Below are 26,307 nucleotides of genomic sequence, written 5' to 3' on the forward strand. Positions count from 1 at the left end.
CACAACAAAATGATACTTTGTTTTCGTGCAACTTCTTGTCAGCTACTCCTTTGAATTGTATTGGTTGCAACGCCCATCATTATTTAGGGATAACAAACACTTTGTAGTTCAACAAACAGTTTTGAGCCTGGAAGTGAAAGACTGGGCAAAGAAAGGTTGGGCCATTTTAATTTTGTGTCAAAAACTAGCATCCTATACAGTATTTGTCTACGTACTCATAGGAAAATTGCAGTACAACTGCCAGATACATCAGGAAGTAATGCCGATGTATACCGCAATGTTCCCAAAATGGGTAAATTTACTTAAGGGTACAAACACACACGACGGATCTGCAGCGGATTCCTCGGGAATTCGCAGCGAGATTTACTGCACATCTCTGTCCTGTAATGTCTACAGGAAGACATACTGATTGGCTGAGTGGGACGTCTAGCCGAGAACCTCCAAAGCAAGCTGGATCGCAAAGCAGGTAATGTATAAGCTCCGTCCGGCGGGGGGTTAACCGGGCAGTCTCCTGATATACTTGCAGCGTGATGTCCATCCCGCTGGGAGTATGCCTGCCCATAGAGATTACAGGGCAGGGATTCACAGCGAGAAATCCGCTCCGGATCCATCGTGTGTGTTTGTACCCTAAGTGTGAAACTAGCCGTAACAAACCCCAAAGTTCAAAGGAATCAACACACCATAAGACGCCACTGCCTGGACAATTCTCATCTTTGTTTTATAGTCACATCATTATACTTTTTGAAGATCTAGCTCTTTCATCCTTGTTCCACCAAGTGCCATTCTGTGTCATATATTCCTGACTGCGAGAGCTTTTGTTGTTAATAATGGATGGAAGTAGTTTTTCACCAAAGGTAAATTGTCTGAAATCTACGCAGCCTCCTATCGGTTTTCAAAAAAGTCATCAATGTATATCTTGGTTCTAATAATCTGACAAACTTACGTGAGCAACAAGTAAAATCTAGAGTTCACACTGTTTCACAAAAAAAAACCCAAACCACTTGTACCTTCGGATAGCTGCTTTTAATCCAAGATTTGTCTTGTGGTCTGTGCGGCAGGTGATGCAGTTATTGTCCTAAAAAAATAATTTTAAACTTGAAGCCCCGTGCCCTATAGGCGTATCTGTGCCCTAACTTTGCACAACCTCTCTGTCCCTCCTCCCCACCCCTCTTCATCATTAGGAATGCTCCAGGCAGATTGCCTCCTATTCCCTAGCTGTTTAGCCCAGCACATGGGCTGGATCGTTAAGGACCTGTGCAACGCTCAGCATGGAGAAAATGTTTCAGTGGCATTCCTAATGATGAAGAGGGTGGGGAGGAGGGACGGAGGGGTGGTGAAAAGTTAGGGCACAAATACTCCTGTTTGGCACGGGCTTCAAGTTTAAAAGTATTTTTTAAGACAATAACTGCATCACCTGCCGAACGGACCCTAGGACAGATCTTTGATTAAAAGCAGCTATATGATGGTACAAGTGTTTTGGGGGGGGTCAGATTGTGGGTACAGAGTCGCTTTAAAGGGGTTTTCCAATCAACAACACTAATCCCCTATCCAGAGAAGGGTCTGTGATGATGGATGAGAGATGAGCGAACCGGGTTCGGGTTCGAGTCCATCCGAACCAGATCGTTCGGCATTTGATTAGTGGTGGTTGCTGAACTTGGATAAAGCTCTAAGGTTGTCTGGAAAACATGGATACAGCCAATGACTATATCCATGTTTTCCACATAGCCTTAGGGCTTTATCCAACTTCAGCAGCCACCGCTAATCAAATGCCGAAAGTTTGGGTTCGGATGGACTCGAGCATGCTTGAGGTTCGCTCATCTCTACTGAGAACCCCTAACAATAACATAAATGGGGCTCCAATGGACCCTGTTTAAGCAAAGTGGCATTCATCTCTATGGACAGACATAGCCAAGTAAAACACTGGACTACCTTTGTCAGACCCATAGAGCCGAATTCTTTAAAGTACCACTCCAACCATACATTTTATTACATTAGCAGAGTGGGACTAAACAGCTGTCCTGCTCCTTCTCTTACCATCCAGCTATGTTCTCCCCAATCATTACCCGGGTCTGGTAAACCACATTTTGACCAGCCATTTTACCATGGTGTGTGTGTGTGTGTGAAAGGGAAGTCACTTTATCTTATTAAGTTACATACAGAAAATGGCTTTGACTTCTGACACAAACCCAGTTTTAAAAGGTTGGTCACAAGGCAGTGCGCTGGGACTGGGATCAGGGAAAAAGAGCTGGGCAGTAAGAGTTGGAGCAAGGTGGCATTCAGCCACATCCTTGTAATTCCCCTTATAAAATTTATGGCTGGAGTGTCGCTTTAATGCTTCTACTTAATTATACTTAAAATAAAGTCCTGTAAGCAAACATAGAAAACAAATGAACACGGCACTCATCACTTTGCTGTATATGGTAGAAACTTTATTCCATAGTCCAGGGTTACAGGATACAGGTGAGGGAGGACAAGTGCTATTCACACGTCAGCGACGGGCATTTCGTGCGCAGCACATGAGCACTTCGTCAGGCTGATTCTACCATATACAGATTCACCAGTTTCTACCATATACAGCAAAGCAGTGAGTGCCGTGTTCCTTCTGGTTTTTTATATTTGCTAACAATGCTACAGGGAAGTCTTGCCTTTTATGAATACTGAGCACCGCTGAGTGCTTAAAGGGGCAGGTACCCTGTTGTCTGCAAGTGGCTTATGGACTGTTTTGGAGAAGTGCCAAGTGATCGTTTTCTGTGTTGCTACATTAAAATAAAGTCTTATAGTAAAAATGTTGCTTATTTCAGAGTACAAGGTTTAATTTTTGTCTGTCCGACACAGGGAATACGCAGTCGGCCAATTATTGACTCCAAAGGAGTCAGAACGACAGTAGCAGGGAGTAACGTTTTTGGTCTTCATTTTTAGTGCTGCCCGATCCCCTAAAAAAAATTATCAAAAAACAATGGACAACTCCTTTAAGTAAAAGACATTTCTTCAACTTGAGTTCCTCTAGTTAGAACAAGACCGGTAGTAAAAAGAATATTTAATTTATATTTATTTACATCATAATACATGGGCCTACAAAATACAGCCAATACAAGAAGAAAAAAACAACAACAGGTGATACGGATATTGCTATACTGTATATGGTCAGTGGTATCATATATAACAAACAACAAATACATCAAGGAATTGGATTCAAAAACATCTAAACGCTAGAAATAAGATAAGTTACAGAAAATATTGCGATATTCAGTGCACAGCTAATTGTCTGAGAACTGGGAAAACCCCTTTAAGTGGGCAATATACTGAACCTCCGCTGGTAATGGCAAGGCTTTCCTCAGAACAGCTGTATTATATAAGACTATAGTTAGCATGAAGATGCGGCTCCATTAATATCATGTACAGAGCTTGGTGTATATTTATCTGATGGCAATTACCTCTCTATTGTGCGATTAGGCTGCCACAGCAGTTGCCATTATTTCCCTCGCTAGCTAAAGATGATATATAAAAATGGAAGCTACACTACCAGCTGCTTTGATCATCCAATTTACTCTTCTGGCAAAGGTGCAAAGTAACAAAAAAAGTTGAAAAATTAAAAGTATGTTACAGAATCTATCCTGGCATTGACCAGATAGCTGCTCGGCTTCCATTAAAGGGGTACTCCGGGCTGGGGGGCTTTTTTGCCTATGGCTGGGGAGGAGGTAGATGAGGGCAATGACGCCCCCTTACCTTCCTGGTTCCAGTGCTGTGTCCCAGATCACGCCGCTCCAGTCCACGCTGCCCGGTCACTTCCTGGTCTCTGACGCAGGCTTAAGACGTGACGTTTCAAGTCCGCTCTGCCACCGCCTCTGCCACTGACTGGATGATTCAGGACACAGCGCTAGAACCGGGGAGGTAAGGGGATGTCATTGCCCTCATCCATCTCCTCCCAGGCCATAGGCAGAAAAGCCCCCCAGCCAAGAGTACCCCTTTAAGAAAAGAAATTAAAAAATAATAGTAGCAACGACCCAATTGCCGCAAGTTTCGCTACTTAAGTGTAAGCAAAACTAGTCTACCGACTGTCAGTCCTGTCTATCAGTGTTCCTACTGCTTATCTTCTCACATGTAATATTTTCATGTTAAGTAAATGTACTTTAAGCACACAACAAAATAGACAGCCCCAGGGGGTTGGGGGAGGCTGGTATGGGGCAGGAGGGCAAATTTCTTTTTTTAAAATTCCAGAATGCTCCTTTATGCATTCTTCTTTTCAGATGACAACTAGGAATCTAAACCTGTATACATCTGAGGGAAAGAAGGGAAAGAGGGGGCTTGATTAAAACCTTTAGATATGTTAAAGGACTAAATAAGGTTCAGGAGGGAAGTGTTTTTATTAGACATGAGCGAACCGGGTTCGAGTCGATCCGAACCCGAACGTTCGGCATTTGATTAGCTGGGGCTGCTGAACTTGGATAAAGCTCTAAGGTTGTCTGGAAAACATGGATACAGCCAATGACTATATCCATGATTTCCACATAGCCTTAGGGCTTTATCCAACTTCAGCAGCCACCGCTAATCAAATGCCGAACGATCGGGTTCGGATGGACTTGAGCATGCTCGAGGTTCGCTCATCTCTAGTTTTTATTATGAAACTGAACTCAAGAACAAGAGGACACAGTCTGAGGCTAGTTGGGGGAAAAATCAGAAGCAACATGAGAAAATATTACTTTACTGAAAGAGTAGTAGATGCTTGGAACAAACTTTCAGCAGATGTGGAAGGTAAATCTATAGTAACTGAATGTAAATCTGATATTAATAACTAGGTGGACCAGGTGGGTCCTTTTCTGCTGACAATCTTCTATGTTGCTACTTAGCTATGAAAACTAAGTTGGAATTGGTTGTTTTGGACACTTAATAAATTAACTTTTTTAACTTTTTTTTTTTTTTTACTTTTTGTTGGTTTTAAAAGCTATTGATACCCTTGCTAAAAACATTAGTGTGTCCCTGTGGAGAACCTTAGTTGTGTATCATATCTGTCTTGCGTAACAAAACACGCTCACCTGTCAATATTGTGCTTGGAGCACAACATCCTGTAATGCCTAGAGAAACTCCAATGGATTGGGCCCATACTGGTGGTCTGCAGCTCATGATTAGAGAACTTTAGTGTCAGAAACAAATCAAATGTATACTAAAGGTGCATCATAAAATCCAGAACTCTGCTCTGACACAGCCTCAGATGAACTTTAACCTTAGGCCGCGCCAGCACTGATGTCTGGTTTTCGTAATACTGAGTGTCCCATTAATATACCTAATTTCTTGCATTGTCCTCATTGCTGAGGGTCTGTTATGGGATCTATGTTTATTTTAGGGGCTGTTGGGGGTCTGAATTAATTTTAGGCCTGCAATTCAGGGTTCGAATTAGTTTTAGGGTATTGTATGGGATCTGCATTAAAATAAGGGATCTAGTCTGAATAAGTTTGGGTGCCTCATTTGGGGTATATTATATACTGTACTAGCTAAATGACATCACTGACTTTAGTGGAAAACCCACGTTGTGACCATGTAACAACCTCTCCTATTCCAGACTATGTTACTTTTTGACACTATTGGCAGAAGCAAAAACTGTCTTGCAGGCCGAGCAAATGCAGAACGCTCCCGATACGGTATACTAGGTATCCTTATACTGATAAAGGTGAAATTTGGATAGACTACTTTCCTGGGGGTGGGGGGTATACCAGTAATAACATTATTACTCTTCTTTCATAATGCAAGCATGCTGTCGGAGTTCTGCTAGCCAGGACATCAGCTTTGTACAGTAATTAGGCATGAAAACCCATCTTTGAGAACAATAGCACCACTGTCATGCTGAATAAGTGAGTTCTGGAGTAAACTACAGCTCTTGTGCTTTTATATGCTATTCAGAATTTCAAATAACTTTTAGACACTTCTAAACTTTCATGGATAAAATAAGAAATATTACTGTGGCTGATTATGCATGGGTAATAGAACAACCCACACTGACACATCTACCTGTCCTCGAAACTTTGGGTGCATGTAGAGAGTAATGTCATAGTTTTTACTAGATATAAATATAACGTGCATTTAAGACTGACCTCTTAAAGGTGGGACATCTGCAGCCCTGAGCCACAAGCTGTTGACAGGCGGCCTATACAGAGGTCAGGAAGCGTAGAGTAATAATACCCAGTGTCTTGGGCTTAGGGGACCGTCATACGTTTTGTGCAGAAATATGGACAATGGAGTGGAATGGAGTTCGGAGCTACTGGCATCATGATTCATGATGATGCCAGGAGCTCTGAAATTTTAAATCTCCAGGCTACTGTGTACTGTCATTGTGTCAGTACAGTAGCATGAAAACGTAAACAGTTTTAGAGCTCCTGGTCCGTAGCACATTGTCCGCGCACAGGTCGTAATTACGGATAGTGTGAATGCCCCTTTACTCCCGCAGCAACTGTCCAGGGGGTGGGCTCTTCTTGTTAGGTTCACCAAAACCTCTGCTAACTGACCCCTAAACAATATAGCTCCAAAATGTGTTACCACAGCAGATTTGTTTTTATGATTTATTCTTTTATTGAATTTTTTCAATTATACAAAATAAATACAATAGGCAACAATCAGATTTTAACCCCAAAAGACAAACGCATGAGCCACACAAATAATTTCTTGAAAAGTTCTATCACAAAGTTTATTGAAGACAAAAAAATATATTGTTACATACATACAGACCTGAAACGTGCGTTGGGGTGTTCCTTGGGTAAGATTACTGCACGGCGTTTTCTGCACTTTAAAATAACCACTTGTCCATCTCCAGCTTTATTTTCCTTCTAACATTTTCTACATGCTGCATGTTTAGCTATGTCTAGAGATCTTCCCCTGATGTAATTTGCATTTGCCATTATTGGGATAATCTATCTGGATTGCTATCCATGCCTCTGAATTTTTCTTTGGTTTTATGATTACTGCTGGAGTATGTGGGGCATGTTCTCTGCCTCTGAGTATTTTTATTGCTGCACCAAGCTATTACGTCTTGTTAATATGAATCTCATTGGCTAGAATGTGTATAGGATAGGTTCTTATTCAGATGCCGTGCAGTTCCTCTTCTCTTGCTGTGTGTTTTGTCCTGCCTCCATATTTTACTAAGTAAATATATGTATGTAACAATATAGTTTTTGTCTTCAATAAACTTTGTGATAGAGCTTTTCAAGAATTTATTTGTGTGGCTCATGCGTCTTCCTGTTAGGTGCAGGGAGCTTCAAGGCACATTCTCTCAACTAGGACTACCAGTTTTTCCTCCCGTATCTCTATGGCATAGATTTAATGGGGTTGGTTCATTACATTGTATAATATTTGAGGTACCTTTGTAAAAAAAAAAAAAAAAAAACTTTTTTTTTTTTTTTTTTTTTTAAATAAAGATTAATATAACTATGATTATCAGCTCTGGCATCCAATTAGGAATGGACACATGAGCGGTCATACCTTTACTTTCCCCTGGAGTGGCGCTGTAGAGAATCTGAACACTTACTACCATGTTTTTCCACTGATTGTGTCTGATTGCTGGGGGTCCAAGCAGGGAATACATTGTAATCATTGTTTTTTCAAGGTAGGAACTGTCCAAAGCTGAGACCTCTTAATCTAGTCCAGTGCTTCTTAAACCAGTAAGGCGCCCTCTAGGCACAGCTAGGGAAGCAGTTTTTCCAAAAGCGACTCTAACCTGCCCAGTTCACATGTTATTACCAAAGCACTATAACATATAAACTAGAGACAATAGCTACGCTGTCCTTAGTTTTCACATTGTTGCCAGCACGTCATGGCATTTTTACCCTGCCTTACCACCTGGAACATGGAATATATCAATTGCTGTCAATTGCTCCTGTCCATTTCCTATTGGGTCCTGATGTTACTCACTCCATCTGGGGTATTACAAGAGACCGATGAGGCCTCTCAATATATTCTAAAACATGTTTCCCTGTAATTAGAGAAAAAAAAACATTGTGATCAGCTGGTATTTTGGGTGTTTGGCCCCCGCTGATCCTAAAATGAACCAGGAGAAGCATGTGGTGCTTTACTGCAGGAGAAGAGCCCCAAACACTTACTATAGAATCTCATGCAGCGAGATGGGGAGAGAAGCGCTAACCCTAGTGCTTCTCCCAGATTCTTCTAATGTTCTATGGGAGTCTAAAGACCACAACTCCAAATGATCAAAACTTTTGTCATGTCTCTGTGATATGTCAAACATTTTTCCCAATGACTGGGACAATAATGCTATGCTTAGATATCATCAGTTCAAATCACAGGCCCAAAGCCTGAAGCTGCACAGCTAAACCCTGGGGACAAAATGTCCTGATTATGCTCTGTTACTGAGGGGTCATAGAAATCTTCTGTGAATTCATAATACTTTGAAAACTGTTTATATGTATACGGACAGGGATAGGAGTTAAATACCTACAAGTTTTTCAAGACAACAGAAATTGTAACGGGAATATGGCATGTGCCTTTAAGGTAAGATATTTCAGCTGTGACGTCTATTTCCCCCCCGGGTGGTATCCTTTAATATGTAGGTTTTACTGAAGTCAATTGTAGTCTCAGTAAGATCTAGACCATATATTGTTGTCGGCTATACACACACGGCTCATACAAGTGTAAATACATTTAATAGAACCGCACTGAGCCGCTTCTTTATGGTCCTATTTGGTTATCTATTAAAAGTCACTGTATTCCTCCTATTTTTTATTTATTGATAGCAGTGTCTTCTTATAATTCTGAATTTACTGGCTAATATGGTACAAAGTATGGGATGATCTATGGTGTGGAGAATGAAGTGAGATATGCAGTCTGCTCCTACTGAAGGTGAGCACAATTTACTGCTACTGCCAATGTGATCACCAATTGCAGCCTCGTGTCTCCCGTATATTGGACAGGCTTTCATAAACCATATACTATTGCCTTGCTGGAAATAGACTTGGCCACATACACATTCAACAGTAGAAAAGAGTAAATCATTAGGCCTGATGATTAATTATTCATATGGTGCCAAGGTAAGCAACGTGAAGGACTCATTTTATTGTCATTAAGAATTCTGTAAAGTGAGTGTAGAAAATCAGTAGTACATACACTCCACTCCGTATGTTTCCCTGACATGAAGACCAATCACCCCGACCTAGACGTCCTTGACCTGTCCCTTTCTGGAAAGTTGTTAAAAATACTGAAAAAAAAATGGATGCTCACCAATGTAGGTTCTACAGAGAATGTTAGCAATCTTTCCAAGGTTCTTAAATGGCAATTATACACAGTCTATAGTGACATGACCATTGATAAAGAGCAGGGCAAAAACCAGGTTTAAAAAAAAAAAAAGGGGTGAAAAGGAAAAAAAATTCTATTATATACAGTGTGTGTGTGTATATATGTATATATATATATATATATATATATATATATATATATATTAGTTTTTTTATTTTTTTTCCCCCTTTATGTCATGTCAGCAAGAAAATCAAAAGGGAATGGACTTTAATGTGTTATATCCGAGCTTACAATGCAGACAGACAGATGGTGAATACAGATAATCCCCAAAGTCGAGAAAGGTTGGATCAGATTCTCCCAACTTTAGTCTTCTTTCCTTCCACAATTAAAAAAAAAAATCACTGATCTTCACAGTATGTTTTATTCCCCCTATCAATCAGAACTGTCAATCATAGGGCTTTTATTAGCAGTCATGTGGGAGAACACTCACTACCATCCTTCCTTCTACCCCGCTTGGACAAGAAGAAAGAATCCCTGAATTCGAAGAGAATAGTTAATGCAATCAGTTGATGGATTGAGGAAGAAACCTTCAAAGGGGGTTTTAGCTCAGTTTGTTGGAAAAATGTCATTGTAGTTTTATCAGCCAAAGCCAGAAGTGGATCCATACAGTAGACAGATTAGAAGCCCTTCCTTTACTTTTCCCACTTTTTAAAAATCCTGTATCTGGCTCAAAAACAAAGAAATAGTACCACAGGCAAAGCTCTGCGTAACCCCTAAGAGGAGTTCTGTGGTATCCCAGTGCCCAATTGGATACATATGCATTTGGGTGGGAAGGCTATCCATGGGAGAGTAGCATCCAGGACCCCTGGCCTCTTTATAATACACACATATTTGGAATTGTGGTAATCTCAGTAACCAGCAAAATAAAGCTATGATGGAAAAGTCGATGTGCTGATCAAGATGTGGATCTAATAAAGGATTAATAATTGCAAAGCTCTTAAGACTCAGTAGATATATTGGATTAATGTGGCTTGCTCAGGGCTTGATGGATACATAGTAAGCTAGTGGCATTATCCTTCTAAAAAAGGCCACTGAGATTAGGAAACAGTCTAGTCTTGGTTCCCCACTAGACACAATGAGCCTTGGGCACCCAACACAGTCACAAATCAACTGGATGTCCTTCCGTGGAGCACTACTGATAGGTGTTACTCAATGCAAACCTGAACCAAACTACCAGACTGGATGTTCTCGACACCCTCTGATCCAACAGTCAAGTACAATATGGCCCTTGTCAAATTCGCTGAGATCCTCAGGCTTGTCCATTTTTTTTCACTTGACATTAAAGAGTGGAAACTTACGTTATTCATCTTTTTAAAAAAGCTATTGGGTTTTAAAAGCCAAAAAAAATTATATAAATCCCCTCACACTGAAGTGGCATGAAATGACATTAAGGGTGGTATTACACTGGACGATTTTTTGGCGATTAACGATAAATGCTCTCAAATGACCGCTTTGATCTTAAAATCGCTCACCTTATTACACAGGACGATGATCGTTACTTAGGGTCGTCCCTGTGATCAGCCTTTTTTGTCTGACAGACCAAAGAACGTCCGAAGGACGTGTTATTACACCAAAGGATGTTTGAACAATTTGTGAGCGATCAATGATGAAAATAGGTCCAGATTTTATTAAACAATCAAACAATTTTCGTTTGTCATTTAATCGTTGCCTGTGAATATAAGAAGTGGTTATCATTTTAATCCAAACGATCAAACGATTTTTTAAACGATAATCGCCCCATTTAATACGGCCCTAATCCAGTTGCACCATGACATACATCTCAGTCACATAATGCCTTTACCTAAGGCAAACTCGTAAATGTAGATGTTGTAATACACAATCCCTCAGGGAGTCCAGCAGCAATTGATTGGTGAGCTCCCACTGCAAAGGAATGGTGGACCAGATATGACACCGATCCTGACCATTTCTATCCTTAAACGCCATGGTCAATAGAGACCCAACCCTTTTTTTTTACAATTTTTTTTAATGTTATGGCTGACCAAAGTATATATCCTTGTTTCATGTTATACAGACAACTGGGTCTGATAATATACGGTGTATAAATATAGTCTACAGCACAGATCAGAGACGTCTATCTTCTTCTACTGCAGAGAAGAACAGGTATTACAGCACGTACTATGCTTGCCATAAGGGGCTAGTTAAGGATGTATTCCTAACCAAAGCAAGTGGGCTGCGGTTATGTAGAAACCAGTGTAGGATGATATTTCAATGCAGTCATTTATAATATAACCCATTATTTTTTTTCTCTAACAAAACGAAAAACCTGTAGTGTTCAAAAGGTATAATGCATGAAAATCCATTACTGCAGAGAAAAGCGTAAAAGGAGGAATCCTGGGCACTGCAGCATTTTCCAGAATTCTCAGGAGGCATAAAGCTGGTTGAGCAGCCTGGGAGATACAGCGCAGTTAGATTAAAAGGAAGTGGCACAAGTGAGATTTTTTTCCAACATGCACCATGATTTTAGTTTGTCAGGATCCAGGAGAAGGGCAAGGAGGGTGTACAGTGTTTGTGCTGCAAAGAGACATAAAGCGCACATCTGTATTCTCCTGACATTTAATTATATGTCCAGCGATAGTCCACTTTGAGATATTAACTTTTTATTATAAATATTATGTAGTTTTTATTATCAATTTTATTGGGGTCCCTGAGGTCAGACAAACTTAGTTTATTGGCACTCTGAACATTAAGTGCAAGTCTAAATACCTCCTTAAAAAAGGTGTTAAATTACTCGATAATAATCACACATAAAAACTTGGCAGTTAAATATGATACCACACTGAAAATAATGCCAGGATATGATTAATAGCCCCAGTGTTCAGTTTGAAATAAAGGACAAAATCAGACTTACCTGTAATTAAATAGGAAGTATCCTGCCCTGTCCCCACTTTGTTTGTGTTTACAGGATTTTCATAATCACCCATGAATAATGGCAATGGTGCTTAAAATGGTGTTTTTTTCAATGTATATCAGGTGTTTTTGAGTGGGCATTTTTTGGGGATCAGGATTTTTGTTGAAGAATTGGCGGGAAATCAATGCATCATGTATACAAGGCATTTTTTCCACCTATAGAAGTCTTTTTGAAAAACTGCCCCTGAGACTAAAAAAGTAAGAAAGAGACCTGAAACATAATTTCCCTATTGAATCCCTGCTAACATCTGGCTGCAGTATATTAACTAATAAAAGCCTTGTGGCAAATATGGTGAATCCAGCCTTAAGGGTGCAAGTCTGTCTCCAAAGACCTTGGCATCATGTTTACGAGAGAACATTCGGAAACTTGGTTAAAAAAAAAAACGTTTGAACAAACAAGGAACCTAAGGCTGAGCTGGAGATGATGGCTTCAGCCTATACCATATGCTGAAGGCAAAGGCTAGGGAGGACCCCATTGTATAATGAATGGCATAAAAAACAAAGCGACTGAAACATTACAAATGTTAGGGTGGGTTGAGACTGAGGAATTCTCGCGGAAAATGTCCGCGGAATTCCATCAGCTGTCCACCCACACGGGCACGCGCTTTTCCGCCGGCTCCATAGACACCATTCTATGGGCCGGAGCATTCCGCTATCCGCTGAAAGAAGTGACATGACACTTCTTTCAGTGTATAGCAGAATACGCTGGACCATAGAATGGTGTCTATGGGGCTGGCGGAAAGGCGCCCAGATGTGCGGGCAGACAGCTGATGGAATTCCGCTGACATTTTCCGCGAGAATTCCTCAGTCTGAACCCACCCATACACAGACAAACCACAATGCTTCTGGGGAAAAGGTTCTGTGTTCAGATGAAACTAGATATCTTTGGCAATGCCACCATTATGTTTATAGACAACAAAATGAGGGCCTATAAAGAAAACTGCACCCTAGCTACAACTTTTTTTTCTGTTGAATGTGGGGGGTGTGGCTGCCTCCTGTTGGCTTGCACTCCACCCATGTCCCAAGGGTGCTATAAAAAGAGATTATTTGGATCCTATCAACTCAGTTGTAGGCTTATTCAGCCCAGGAGAGGCCATTGCTAGTGTGAGAATGCGAGAGTAGGGACTGAGGGGGAGATTTATCAAAGGGTGTAAATTTTAGACTGGTGTAAACTGCCCACAGCAACCAATCACAGCTCAGCTTCCAGCTCTGGTAAAAGAAAAGAGGAGCTGTGATTAGCTGCTGTGGCCAGTTTGCACCAGTCTAAATTTTACACCCTTTGACAAATCTTCCCCCATGTCTCTGAGGACACCTTAACGTGGTGACATGGTACACTCTGTAATGTGGTAACATGGTAAACTCTGTTTGATTAAATAGTTTGCCAAGATCCTCATTTTTTAATATCTACAGAGCAGGTGTTTATCATGTGAACACCGGGGGGAGTATATACGGTAAGCGCTTGCACCTGTGGGTTGCTCTTTCTGTTCTTTTAAGCTACAAGGAAACATGGTACAGGACGCAATTGTCATGTACAAACAAATAATAGCCTTTAAGGGAACCAGTCACTTAAAAAACGCCTGTAACGCTATGGGAATGTGCTGTAGCAGCACCCAGCACACTTCCCAAACATGCTTCTACACCCCCCGTCCCTGGAATGTACAGCCCGAAAACTTACTTTACAAACTTGGCGCCCTGTATGTAAATTGCCCCCAAGTAGTCACGGTGGGCGGTGAGCTGCGGCAAGTAGTCACGGTCCCCTGGGCTTTTCGAGCAGTAATCACGCCCCCCTGGGTATGATTAGCCTGCATAATTATGGCGTCATCACCGAGAGGCGCGCTGTCCCTAAATAGCCTCAAACTCATTGCTGCATCTCCAGCAATGAGTTTGAGGCTTTCTGCACCTGCGCAGTACGGTGCAGACCGGAGCCGCTGTACTGCGCATGAGCGGCACAGCAGGAACGTAGGCGTGCTGACTTAGTGACAGCGCGCCTCTCGGTGACGTTGCCATAATTATGCAGAGGGCATGATTACTGCTCCGGAACGCCCAGGGGACAGTGACTAATTGCCGCAGCTCACCGCCCACTGTGACTACTTGTGGGGCAATTTACATACAGGGCGCCAAGTTTGTAAAGTAAGTTTTCGGGCTGTAGATTCCAGGGATGGGGGGTGTAGAAGCAGGTTTGGGAAGTGTGCTGGGTGCTGCTACAGCACATTCCCATAGCGTTACAGGCGTTTTTTAAGTCATCGGTTCCCTTTAAAGTATATAGTCACTATTTCTTTTAAGGAATGTTGACCTTTATACGCAATGTATTTTAAAAGTCCATTAGAATATTCCATGGATACAAAAGTTGGTATATATCCTCTTATCTCTGAAACTACTGACTTTTTCATACTTTTATGTTTAGGGGCCAGATTTTTACATCCCATTGACTTCAGCTACATGTCACTTGTTTTCGACTCCATTAAAATTAGAGGGACTTCTGGACCATCCTCCCCTACATTGATAGCGGATCACAGAAGGCCACAGCAATGGACACACCCTTATTCCTATTAACACTGAAAATAATAATATTCCACTCCACCAAACAGAAGTATATGTCGGCTGACTATGGTATTGATGGGATTTAATATAATGAGCATTAATTGTGTTTCCACCTTTAGCTGTGGGATTAAGTTCATACGTGCACCATGACGTCACCAAGACGTTTGTCTCCGATGCTCAGAGGCCTCAAGCCATTAAACACAAGACAGAGTAAGCCAACAATGAAGACATGAGCATTTAAATGTAACAAACAAGGAATTAACATTACACGTAGTTTTTCCTCTCTGCTGTGTTGCAGTGATTCAACAGAAGGGCAAATGTAACTTAGGTACAGTCATCTTAATGTATGTTTACCACACATAGGAATGAATGGTGTCATTAACCTTGTCCTTGCCACAGCGCTGAAAGCTCTAACAGCTTCAGGAATAAAAATGTACCTGCGCTGCTATAAATTCTTTGTCAAAAGTTATCAAACTTGTAAAGGAGAAATTCTACCCAGAAATGCAAGGCCAGAATGTGGTCAACTCAATCTCCGACGTTACCCACAACAAGCCATACAGATGTCCTGGCGTTAAATCGTTCGGAACGAAGCGATAATCGTTCGGTTGAACAGCAGTTAACAATTAAACGATGAATGAGAAATCATTGATCGCTTAATGAGACCTGTACCTATTTTTATCATTGCTACACCCCCAAACCCCTATTTAGATTTAAGCAAACGCAGACCAGCCTCTTGTGGTCTGGTGGACAATACAGATCCTCCACTCCCAAGTGATATATGTCTAAAGTTATAAACCATCTAAAAGACACTTCCCAATTGGTTCCTAAGTTTTAAAATATCCAGGAGACAAGTAAGATAAGCATTAGAGAGACACAACAGAAACCTTGGATGATGTCTAAAAACTAACTAGTGAGAGCAAAGTTAACCATTGCACTCATATTCCATCAATGGTTACTGTGTCAGATAATTTAACGAGATTTTTAACGATTTTACGCTACTATACACCTCCAAAAGGAAGACAGGATGGCTCTCTAGTGACACCTATTGTAAGTAGCATCCTTGCAAGTCACTTGACTCTTTTTAAGAGACTTGAGATATGATTGGGGATACTTAACCAAACCAGAATCTCCTCCGAAAGGAAGAATTACCCATCTTTAGAAAATGGTTTTGAGTTCCTTGCTGCCTCAAACAGGTAAAATCAGAGGGGAAGTGTCCTTCTGTATGGAGGAAACTATGCATGACCTATAAGACCATATACCTTTTACATTTCCATACACATTTGCTCCTCATTTCCACTACAAAGCACTCTCCCATTCTGTACTGAGAGCCGTTAATAGCATTGAGGAGGAATTCTAGCTAAAAAAGTTAAAGAATATACAACAAACTACAGAAGTCTAAAAAGTATAAAGAAATTGTTGGCTGAAAATGAGACAATGAAATATCTCCTGCACCTTCCACCAGGGTTTATGCCGGCCCCCACAGGCTCCTCTTGTAACAAACAGCGGCCCATGTCTGAAGGAAAAGTAAACATCATATATAGCGAGATCCATTACAAAGACATAACTCCTTCTGACATTAAGTGCTTGGCTGCAGCTACCTCCACATCAGTACAGGACTGAGATAAAGAAAGAGAGAAAGAGGAAGAAGAACCATTTTACAGTCAATCAAGGAACAACCACTAATTCTTCTGTCTCAGACCACAACCACTAGCATCTAATTGAAAGATCCCAATTAGAGGACAAAGCAGATACCATCCCCAGTCCGAAGAGGAGAGACACACCGCCATGACAGACTGTTTCCATTAGTTCGGTATACAACATAGATACTAAAATGTCAATTAGACGTAAGAACAGTTATATAATGAGGGGTGGAGGGGATTTGGAGCAGGGTCCTTACTGATGTCCACAATAGAGAAATTATTTTCAGCCCCAGTGTGTGTGTGTGTGTGTGTGTGTGTGTGTGTGTGTGTATTAATAGTATAGGATAGTATTTCCTACTTATGGGGCTTGAAAATGTCTAAAGCCTTAAGGCCCCCCCATATCTATTAGATATATGTTAGCAATCAGTTTTTGGCATGATTGGCCAACAATCTAAAGTGGGGTCTTTTTCACTCCCCCTGCAACAAAAGATGTTCGGAAGAAAAGGGTCAGGTATAGATGCCTACACACCTTCAACAACTATTGGCCGAAGGATGAACACCCGTTCATTTTAAAATATGTTGGAATACCCCTTTAATGCCAACCCATCATCCATGTCAGGAAAACATCTGACAGTAAATGGCTGCCCAAGCCTGGTGGTATATAGTCCATCACACATAATCTTTTAGTTACCTGGCATTTTAGAAGTTGTAGTGAAGTTCTTATCCAGGAACAGCGTGATAAGCACAACGGTTTAAATGAAAGTCTTCTCATTTCCATGACCAAACTTTCAGGGATGATGCCGATAGACATTTTAATTTTCAATGCGCTTCTGCCTATCCCAGCGTTTAAAAGTAATCGAGCTAATTTTATTGTTGACTGAGAGACATAATATAAGCACAGCGCGCTCAGAAGCACTAAGTGTGCACATTAACCATGCCGCAATAGCACAGAGCACTGGTGCATTAACAGCCAACTAGCAGGCGCAAGGCTATACTCTCAGCGTAGTGCTGGTGGTTCAGGAGAGCACAGCACAAATTATTTATGTCGCACTGAAAAGCCAAACAGAATGCAAGACACGCGTTCTCTTACAAATATACTCAAGATGAAAAGGAGTTTCCATTTGGGGGAACCGTGGTCCAACATAGCTAAAAAGGGAAGCTCCTAGATCTGGCCTCACAGCACCCTCAAATATTTTAACTAGTATCAAGGCACAACCTAGAGGCAGTCTGGCTAAGGGTTTCTCTGTGTAGTAGTAAAACACCAGAGGAAAATGCAAGAATCATTCTCATTGTTGTCAAAAGGTGTTTTCCTGACATGTAATGTATCAGATGAAGTAGTGGACTGATTTGGAAGCCAGAGAAGGAAGCTGTATTTTACTACCAACTCTGTAACTGGTCTGGTAAAAAAAAACACATGGAGAGGTTTACATGGAGAGGTGGGAGGGATTTCTGCATCACACTATTCCACTGAAACTCTGGGAAATTATTTTGTCCCAAGCGGCCAAGTCGTCCTCTTGTGTTACCTACCGGGAGAACCAATAAAAAAATTATCATATCATACCCCGGACCTTTTACACTGCCTCTACCCAGTGACGACCCTGGTGTGCTGAAGATGCCTCTCGGGGGTGGGTTCCCTTCCTCACATTTTCTGGGACTGCCCCCAACCTGAAGCCCTACTTAGAGGGCTTTCAGGGGTTGGTGGCCGCAGTACTAAGTCAAGTTCTTCCACTCGACCCACTTGTACATCTCTTGAATGTACCACCTAAGGGTCTATGGAAATATGCAACCAGGCTACTTCTCCACCTGCCCAGGGTGGCGAAATGTCTTTTAGCTAGTTACTGGAAGTGAAGGTCTATTCCGACAGCCGTGGAGCTCACTAATCAGATACAAGAAACCAGGCAGATGAAGTACCTCTCTGCCCAACAAGACTTTTGTGTAGAAACCTTACAGAGAATATAATCCCCTTGGCACGTTTTTTATGGAGTACCTGCTACTGTCTAACCAGTGAACTGTGTTTCTTGATCCTGTTTCCTCTTTTACCCCCTTTTGTTTTTCCCTGCTCTTCCCCCAGAGTCTACGTGTTGTTTAGTATTGTCACGTTAGTTAACCTGTTGTACTTGCTGACTTCTTTATTGACCCAGTCTTTGCCTTTTTGGCTTTGATTGAATACTCAGTGTTCGCTACATGGTTCCGTTGTTGGACTTTAATCTTTATGTCCTTTTTTGCTTTTATTTTCAGCACCTTGTAATGGCTACTTTAAGCCGTGCCACAGTTCCTTAGCAGTGACCATCAAGTGCTCAGTTATTGTAGCTCTGGTAATCCCACCTATTTTAGTCTATGTTGTTTTTGCCAAAAAACTAATAAGTAAACAATGGATTAGAGATGAGCGAACCTCAAGCATGTTAGAGTTCATGATTACCGGTGGCTGCTGAAGTTGGATAAAGCCATAAGGCTATGTGGAAAACATGGATATAGTCATTGGCTGTATCCATGTTTTCCAGACAACCTTAGAGCTTTATCCAACTTCAGCAGCCACCACTAATCAAATGCCGAACGATCGGGTTAGGATGGACTTGAGCATGATCGAGGTTCTCTTATCTCTGCAATTGATTAAAAAAAAATGCCTGATGGCAACTAAGGTATTTGCACCATCAATTGCATCATCATTTTTCCATACACAAAAAAAATAAAAATAAACAGATCCTGATGCAATTTATATATGTGAACCCAGCCTTAGACTATCTTCACACTGCCTCTTGCTGTATGTTCTGGATAAGTTTCTGACGACCCTGTGAGACACATCCACAGCCAGGCACCTTTATTACACACCTCTGTGTCTACCTGTCCATTTCCACATCCTTAAAAGAATGAAATTAGGTGTCACGCCACTCATTACACATACCACCACTGACAGTCAGCCACCATTGTCTGCGTTTATGGTGGTGTCGTGAACAAGAAACCTGGACTGCTACAGACTAGCTGGTGTGATGATCTGAGGAGTCAACGCATATGACAGTCAGGCCCCCCCCAGTAGTGGTATGAGGGACACTAAACAGCTTAATGATATGGTCAGGACATCGGGCATCCACGTGTTTCCTCATGGCAGGACTCCCAATGGGCATTTTTCAGCAGGATAATGTTCAACCATACTTTCCCAGGAAAGGCCCCCCCCCTAGACTGCAACACTTGCTTAGTCTCCCCAATCACCAGATCAGGCATGTATGAAACAGGGTGGGATGCCAGCTTACTTACAACGGTGCAGGATCTACAGGCCCTGAGCAACATTTGTGAGAATGTGTGCCACAGGATGCTATATGGGAAAAGCATACCAAGCATATCTCTTCTTGTATCCAGGCTAGAGGGTACCAGCAGAACCTCCTTTCAATTGTACAGTATATGCTAATAAACATATTCTTTTGTTCTAATATTAGAACTTATATTAGCAATGAATACAAAACAAGAGACACATTCTCCCTTTTTTGTGCAAAACAAAGAACTAAAATATTCTTTACCTTAGACAGGTGCCCTTTAAATTAAATCACATTTTCTATGTAGCAAAAAGATTTCAGAAGAACAAAACCAATAAATAATTGTTCTGTCTTCCGGATCCTCACCTCTCTATGATATCTGCGATAGTGCAGGCAAACATCAGCAACCCTTCCGGCATCTGTAAAGCAACTGAAAGGGAAAATGTGAGTGAAATAGGTGCCAAAATCGAAATGAACTTAAAATACAGTGTCCTCCCCTGCACTGATGATTTACAGCCACAGAAACACTTGCAACGTGGGTCTGAAAAGGTATCTATTACACAAAACATTATCCAAATAATAGCGAGGCAAGATAAATAACGGGATTAGCGTCCAGTAGGAAGCATGCAAATGTGACATTTGGAGATCTTGAGCACATACAAGAGACAGACACTTGAGAAAACATATAGTCGGCGTGGGAGACGTAATGTTCGAGAGGAAGAAAAATAAAGGATGAGAAACATCTAAAGCAAGAGGGAAAGAGATAAGCTTTAGAATTACAAATGGCCCCAAAAAAAAGAGCCTGACTGTGAACAGAGAGAAAGCCAGACGGCTATAGAGCGCAAATAAAACAGGTGATTGTATAGACAAATATAGCATTGCATCAGGGGCCAGCAGAGAAGAGAAGTAGGATAGGAAATGATTAGAGGGGAAGAGGAAACGGACACAGGACATTTACAGCCTCGTGGACCTAATGGGATTAGATGCACTCAAAGCATTGGAACACAGAATGGCATAGCGATCAAAATATCCAGGATGATTCACCATCATTCATGTACCTTGTTCTACCTCTCCTGGTGTCCCAACAACCGAACCATCACAAATAATTGCTACCTGCTTGTTACGGTACAATGTGCACCCAGCGGCTCTTCACAATGTTATGATCCATCACAAAACTATAGAACAGGCCTGCTTCTATTGTTACAGTGAAATAATATATAGTCTCTAATCTGAGTATCTTTGAGCAGATGCCCTGCGCTGTCTGAGAATGGAGACATCGTGTTCCTTAACATCTATCTATACATAATCATGTAATGTGTGACTTTCGTCAACTCACACACTGCTACTCTTTTATCTGCTCCTATGGCATTCAGTATAATTTCTCTAGAGCAATGTTCCCCAACCTTTGGCTCTCCAGCTAGGTTACAACTTGTGCACCCCGTGGCTTTCAGGGCATGATGGGAGCTGTCATTTTGCAGCACCTTGAAAGCCACAGGCTGGAGAATAGGCTTCTCTAGAATAAATATGGATCCAACTTACACTTACATGGTCCTATAAAAGAATCTGACATAGAGTTCTGTTAACCCCTTCATCTGTTAAAATTCTCCTATAGGGCTCCAACTGTGTACTGTAATGGAAATATTTAGGTGGTGAAGCCACAAGATACTGTTTTATCATTGAGTTCAATGGAACAGTATATAGAATCCTCCTTCCCCCCCTAGTGTTGGTTGAAAAGTTATCATGTGAGCTCTGTGCAGACAATTGTTTTCTTTAAAAAAAATAAAATAAAAAATAATTATATAAAATAGAATAATGGAATATTGGTTTGGATGTAGATATGTGCATGTCAAATTCTAGTTTGTTAACAAGCACTTGAAGTGCTACTGGAGTTTGTTGGGATTTCTTGGTGTCCAGTGTTAAATGGAATCTACAACGGAGGCCCAAACAGAGAATCTGGGGGAAGCAAACGGCGACCTGTCAGCTCAGCGCCCGCTTCCCTCTCGTTCCCCGCTCACAGACAGTGAGTAGGAAATAGCGGGCTGGGCCATCCAAATGATCCTTAGACCATTCGGGCCACCATTTGAAGTCAGCGGCCATAACTGCACACATTGTGATCTTTTATGTTGAAGGACTGCCATCAGCCAACATTGTGCATGTGCTATTACACTAAACAAAAAAAAATTAAAAAATCAAGCCTATGCAAGACAAGTTCACTGGAGTGTCTGTTTGGGGCCTCAATCATAGATGCTTTTAAAAACTTCAAAGAAGCATTTACTAGAGCCTCCCAAGAAGGTATGAATGAAGAATTAGACTCTAGACTGTCTTATTTCATACGCCTCCAAGAAATGAAAACAACTTTTACAAGACTTTGACAATGACACTATTATAGTATTATAGTATAGCCCAGACCCACTCCTGCTGAGAGGTGGATGATGCCAGAAGTCGCAAGCTTTTAATAATGAGATTAAAACAGTAAATGTGTGTTCCCTACTAGTTCACACTGTGCGGCGCTGCACTGCAGGTACCTTGCCACTATGCCGCTATATAGATCTAGAGGGTTCCGAATCCTCTGTATTAATATATGACAAATAAAATAAATAATAATGATCTATAGCGCTGTGGTTGGTACAGGGATATTCGGTTGTAAAGCAATGATTGTAAAGCGATAGTAAAATAGCTTATAAAGGAAGAAACAGTGATAAAGGGTTGACTATAATGAATACAAAATCACAATCAGGTGAATGCTTGGTGTGTAGCTCCGTTATAATCTCAAATAGCGGTATGCTGTTATCACACGTAGTACTACTAAAGTATTCCAATGAACTTAGTGGCAATGTCCTACCTGTGTTTCACAATAAGTTCCTTCTACGTTGGTCATACTGTAAAGTTCATCTTGCAAGGTGTAAATAAGGAAGAATCCTTGCTGTCGGGGTTGGGAGCGAGCCCCGGCCGGCGGCTCTGCTGCTACCAAAACACCCGGCACGGTAGAGTAAGTTCAAAGGAGTCCACGTTTGGGTGACGTCACTCTAGTGGATACGGAGACTTTTTACTGAGCACAGGTAAAGAAACAGTACAAGAATCTAGGCTTTTATAATCACCACTAACAATACTGACTTTTAAAGGGATTATCCAAAGTTAGAACACATAGCTGCATCACACTTGTTCTCAGGTTGTATGTGGTAACTAAATGAGCGATCCTCAAGCATGCTCGAGTCGATCCTAACCCGAACGTTCGGGTTAGGATCGACTCGGGCATGCTTGAGGATCGCTCATTTAGTTACCACATACAACCTGAGAACAAGTGTGATGCAGCTATGTGTTCTAACTTTGGATAATCCCTTTAAAAGTCAGTATTGTTAGTGGTGATTATAAAAGCCTAGATTCTTGTACTGTTTCTTTACCTGTGCTCAGTAAAAAGTCTCCGTATCCACTAGAGTGACGTCACCCAAACGTGGACTCCTTTGAACTTACTCTACCGTGCCGGGTGTTTTGGTAGCAGCAGAGCCGCCGGCCGGGGCTCGCTCCCAACCCCGACAGCAAGGATTCTTCCTTATTTACACCTTGCAAGATGAACTTTACAGTATGACCAACGTAGAAGGAACTTATTGTGAAACACAGGTAGGACATTGCCACTAAGTTCATTGGAATACTTTAGTAGTACTACGTGTGATAACAGCATACCGCTATTTGAGATCATAACGGAGCTACACACCAAGTATTCACCTGATTGTGATTTTGTATTCATTATAGTCAACCCTTTATCACTGTTTCTTCCTTTATAAGATACATTTTACTATCGCTTTACAATCATTGCTTTACAACCGAATATCCCTGTACCAACCACAGCGCTATAGATCATTATTATTTAGCTTTTAATAATATTCGTACATTCAGGGATGACAATCGAGCCGATCTGGAAAAGAAGAGGGCAGACGGATTGTAACTACTCCTCAGTGACGGGATACAGCTAATTAGTATGTGACATGAGTGGCAATGGAAGTCCTTTTACACTGTAGAATCATAAGATAATGACCATAAAACACTTTAAAACATCTATAAAAGCACTGAGGACAGTATGTGTAAGTAATATATAAGTGACAGCTATCCTTTAAAAGGGTGGAGATTTACTTTAAAGGGAACCAGTCATGCCGACAATGCAGTTCAATATGTGCGCATCATGTTATAGAGCAGGCAAAGATGTGCTGATTGATATACATTGTTTGTGGGAAACAATTTAGTACAATTTACAGCTTATTTATTTAACCTTCTGCTTATTCTGTGCTTAGAAGTCCAGTGGGTGGTCCCAATTCAGGACATCATTCCCTCTCCGTATAAAGTTGACTGTCAATCACTAAATATGACTTCCTGTTCGACTTAAAGTGTCGCTGTCGTTTCACAAAACTTTTGACATGTCATAAGAGACATGTCAAAAGTTTTCAATCAGTCCGGGTCTGAGTGTTCAGACCCATACCGATTGGGAGATGACCGAGATAAGGGGGGTCCTCTCCCAACTTTGTGTCACGTGATCAGCCGGACTTATCAGTCGGGCTCCGTAGAGCTCCATTACTAGTCCGACTGATCACGTAACACAGAGCCAGGAGAGGACCGCCCTTAGTGTGGTTTTCTCCCGGCTCTATCTCCCAATCGGTACGGGTCTGAACACTTAGACCTAGACCAATGACAGTGACACTTTAAGCTCATAACCAACATACGTTTAGATGAATAGTTGTACTGAATCTTATCCCACAAAAAAAAATTAATTATATACATATATATATATATATATATATATATATATATATAGACACACACACACACACAGTACATCAATCTGCTCAGTTCTTTCTGCTCCATAACATGAAGCCTACAGATTAAACTGCACTTTCAATGTGTCAGGTTGTATGGTTTATTTAATACTAGTAAGGCTTGCAGTTTATTCAATTTAATATATATATGGATGCTAATATAGTTTCAATACCAGCATAATATATTGTCAATTTCCTGTCAACTTTTATGTGACATTAGAATTAATTCGCACTGCGTGAAAATACATTTTCCTTTATTTTTTTCACTCTTCCAGAGACTTCCAGCTATTTAGTCACAAATACCCCTCTTAAGAGGTGGCTATTACAGAAAGTCAATGTGTATAATTTAGCTTTTTGTGTTATGTCTCTGCTGCTGAAATTCCAAAGCCACTAACCCTAAAGTACAAGTTGCCTTAGTAACAATCAAGAAAAAGTAAGAATTATTAATAGCGTTCACAAAGATACTGCACATGAAGAACAAACTACTGCGCTAAAATGATAAATGGCCAACAGAATTATACACCGATCAGCCATATACAATAAGACTTAGCGCCTAATATTGTGGACTAGGCGACTATGCGGCCCCTGCAGAGCAATCTGGGACCTTTCTATCACAGCCAGCATAACTAAAGGGCATCTGTCAGCTGTAATTCAGGTTCTCAACTGCTGACACTGTTAGATAGCTGTTAGGGCAAGGAAACACATGGTATCATGGTATCTATACAGAAAAATGCTTTTATTCTATGATGCATAGTGTCAAAGAGACATGCCCAAGCTCCTGATCTGCTGAGGACTGTAATGCCTCCTCACTCCCCCTCCCACCGCTATCCCTGCTTGATTACGAGCTTCCAGTACTGAGCCCTGCTTCCATATACAGTCCCGAACATCTCTGTATTCTTACAAAATTTTCCCCCGAAGTTTTATTCGGTATCCGAACAAAGTCAGGGGAGATAACTGTCAGCTGAACTATTGTTTAGCGGAAAGTTATTGAGGTGTTTGAGAACACCAAGACCACAGGAGTAGAGTTTTCCCATCCTCATGATGGGGAATTCCCACTTCTTTACAGGGTGTTCCCCCATAGCTGAGAAAAGCAGGAGCATGCCTTTTACTCTCTGCTGCGGGGACCACAGAGCAGGGATTCCAGTCATAATGACGGGAATCCCCTGCGCTGCTGGTCCCCCGCACTGCTCACCTAGCAGCTGCTGGCTCCCTCTTCTCCCAGCGCATTAAACTCCTCCATCCGTCCAGGAGCAGCTTTGCCACCCTTCTCTAGGCCACCGGAGACTGTGCTCTCAGCGCTGATGGCCCTCCGCATTACAACCGAAGGCTCTTGCTTCTTCCTGCCACCTCTGCAGACTCCCTAAGCTGTGGGGATCACCCCCGCCGGCCTGCCCCAGCTCCTGGCACCATTCTCCAGGCTCCTAAACCAGTTGCCGGCCACTGATCCAGTGCGAAATTCAAACCGACTGGCGAATGAGTCAAGAGCCTGGAGAGGGGTGCCAGGAGCTGGGGCAGACCGGGAAGGGATGAGCCAGGAGCTGGTGGCTGTAATGCAGAGGGCCACCAGCGCTGGAGCACGGGTGCTCTGTATCTGACCCATGTAGTGTAAAAACCAATTAAAGAAATTTACATGGTTCTGGAACAGCCTTCCAGAACCAATTATTCGAGAATGGAAGTACCACTGTATTGCATGAATTAGAAGGGGAGCAAGAAGACATTGCAGCCCTTAAAACTTAAGGGGCTTTGGAAAGCCTCATGGAAACTTTGCAGGTTTATTTTTTTACATTTTTGAAGCACAGACAGATCTATGTGACTTCTTGCTCTAACAGTGTCAGCTCAATTCCACACACTAGG

General features: G+C 41.6%; 1 protein-coding gene across 1 annotated transcript in view; it reads right to left on the bottom strand.

Annotated features, from left to right (window-relative positions):
• DPH1 (diphthamide biosynthesis 1) overlaps window positions 1-26,307 on the bottom strand; it is a 232,758-nt gene that overhangs the window by 184,770 nt on the left and 21,681 nt on the right. The window contains exon 3 of the mRNA XM_069945373.1: window positions 20,015-20,078. Within this exon, the coding sequence (XP_069801474.1) occupies window positions 20,015-20,078 (64 nt within the window). The remainder of the gene's footprint in view (window positions 1-20,014; window positions 20,079-26,307) is intronic.

Source organism: Dendropsophus ebraccatus, chromosome 11 (assembly GCF_027789765.1).
Source record: "Dendropsophus ebraccatus isolate aDenEbr1 chromosome 11, aDenEbr1.pat, whole genome shotgun sequence".
NCBI classification, from domain to species: Eukaryota; Metazoa; Chordata; class Amphibia; order Anura; family Hylidae; genus Dendropsophus; species Dendropsophus ebraccatus.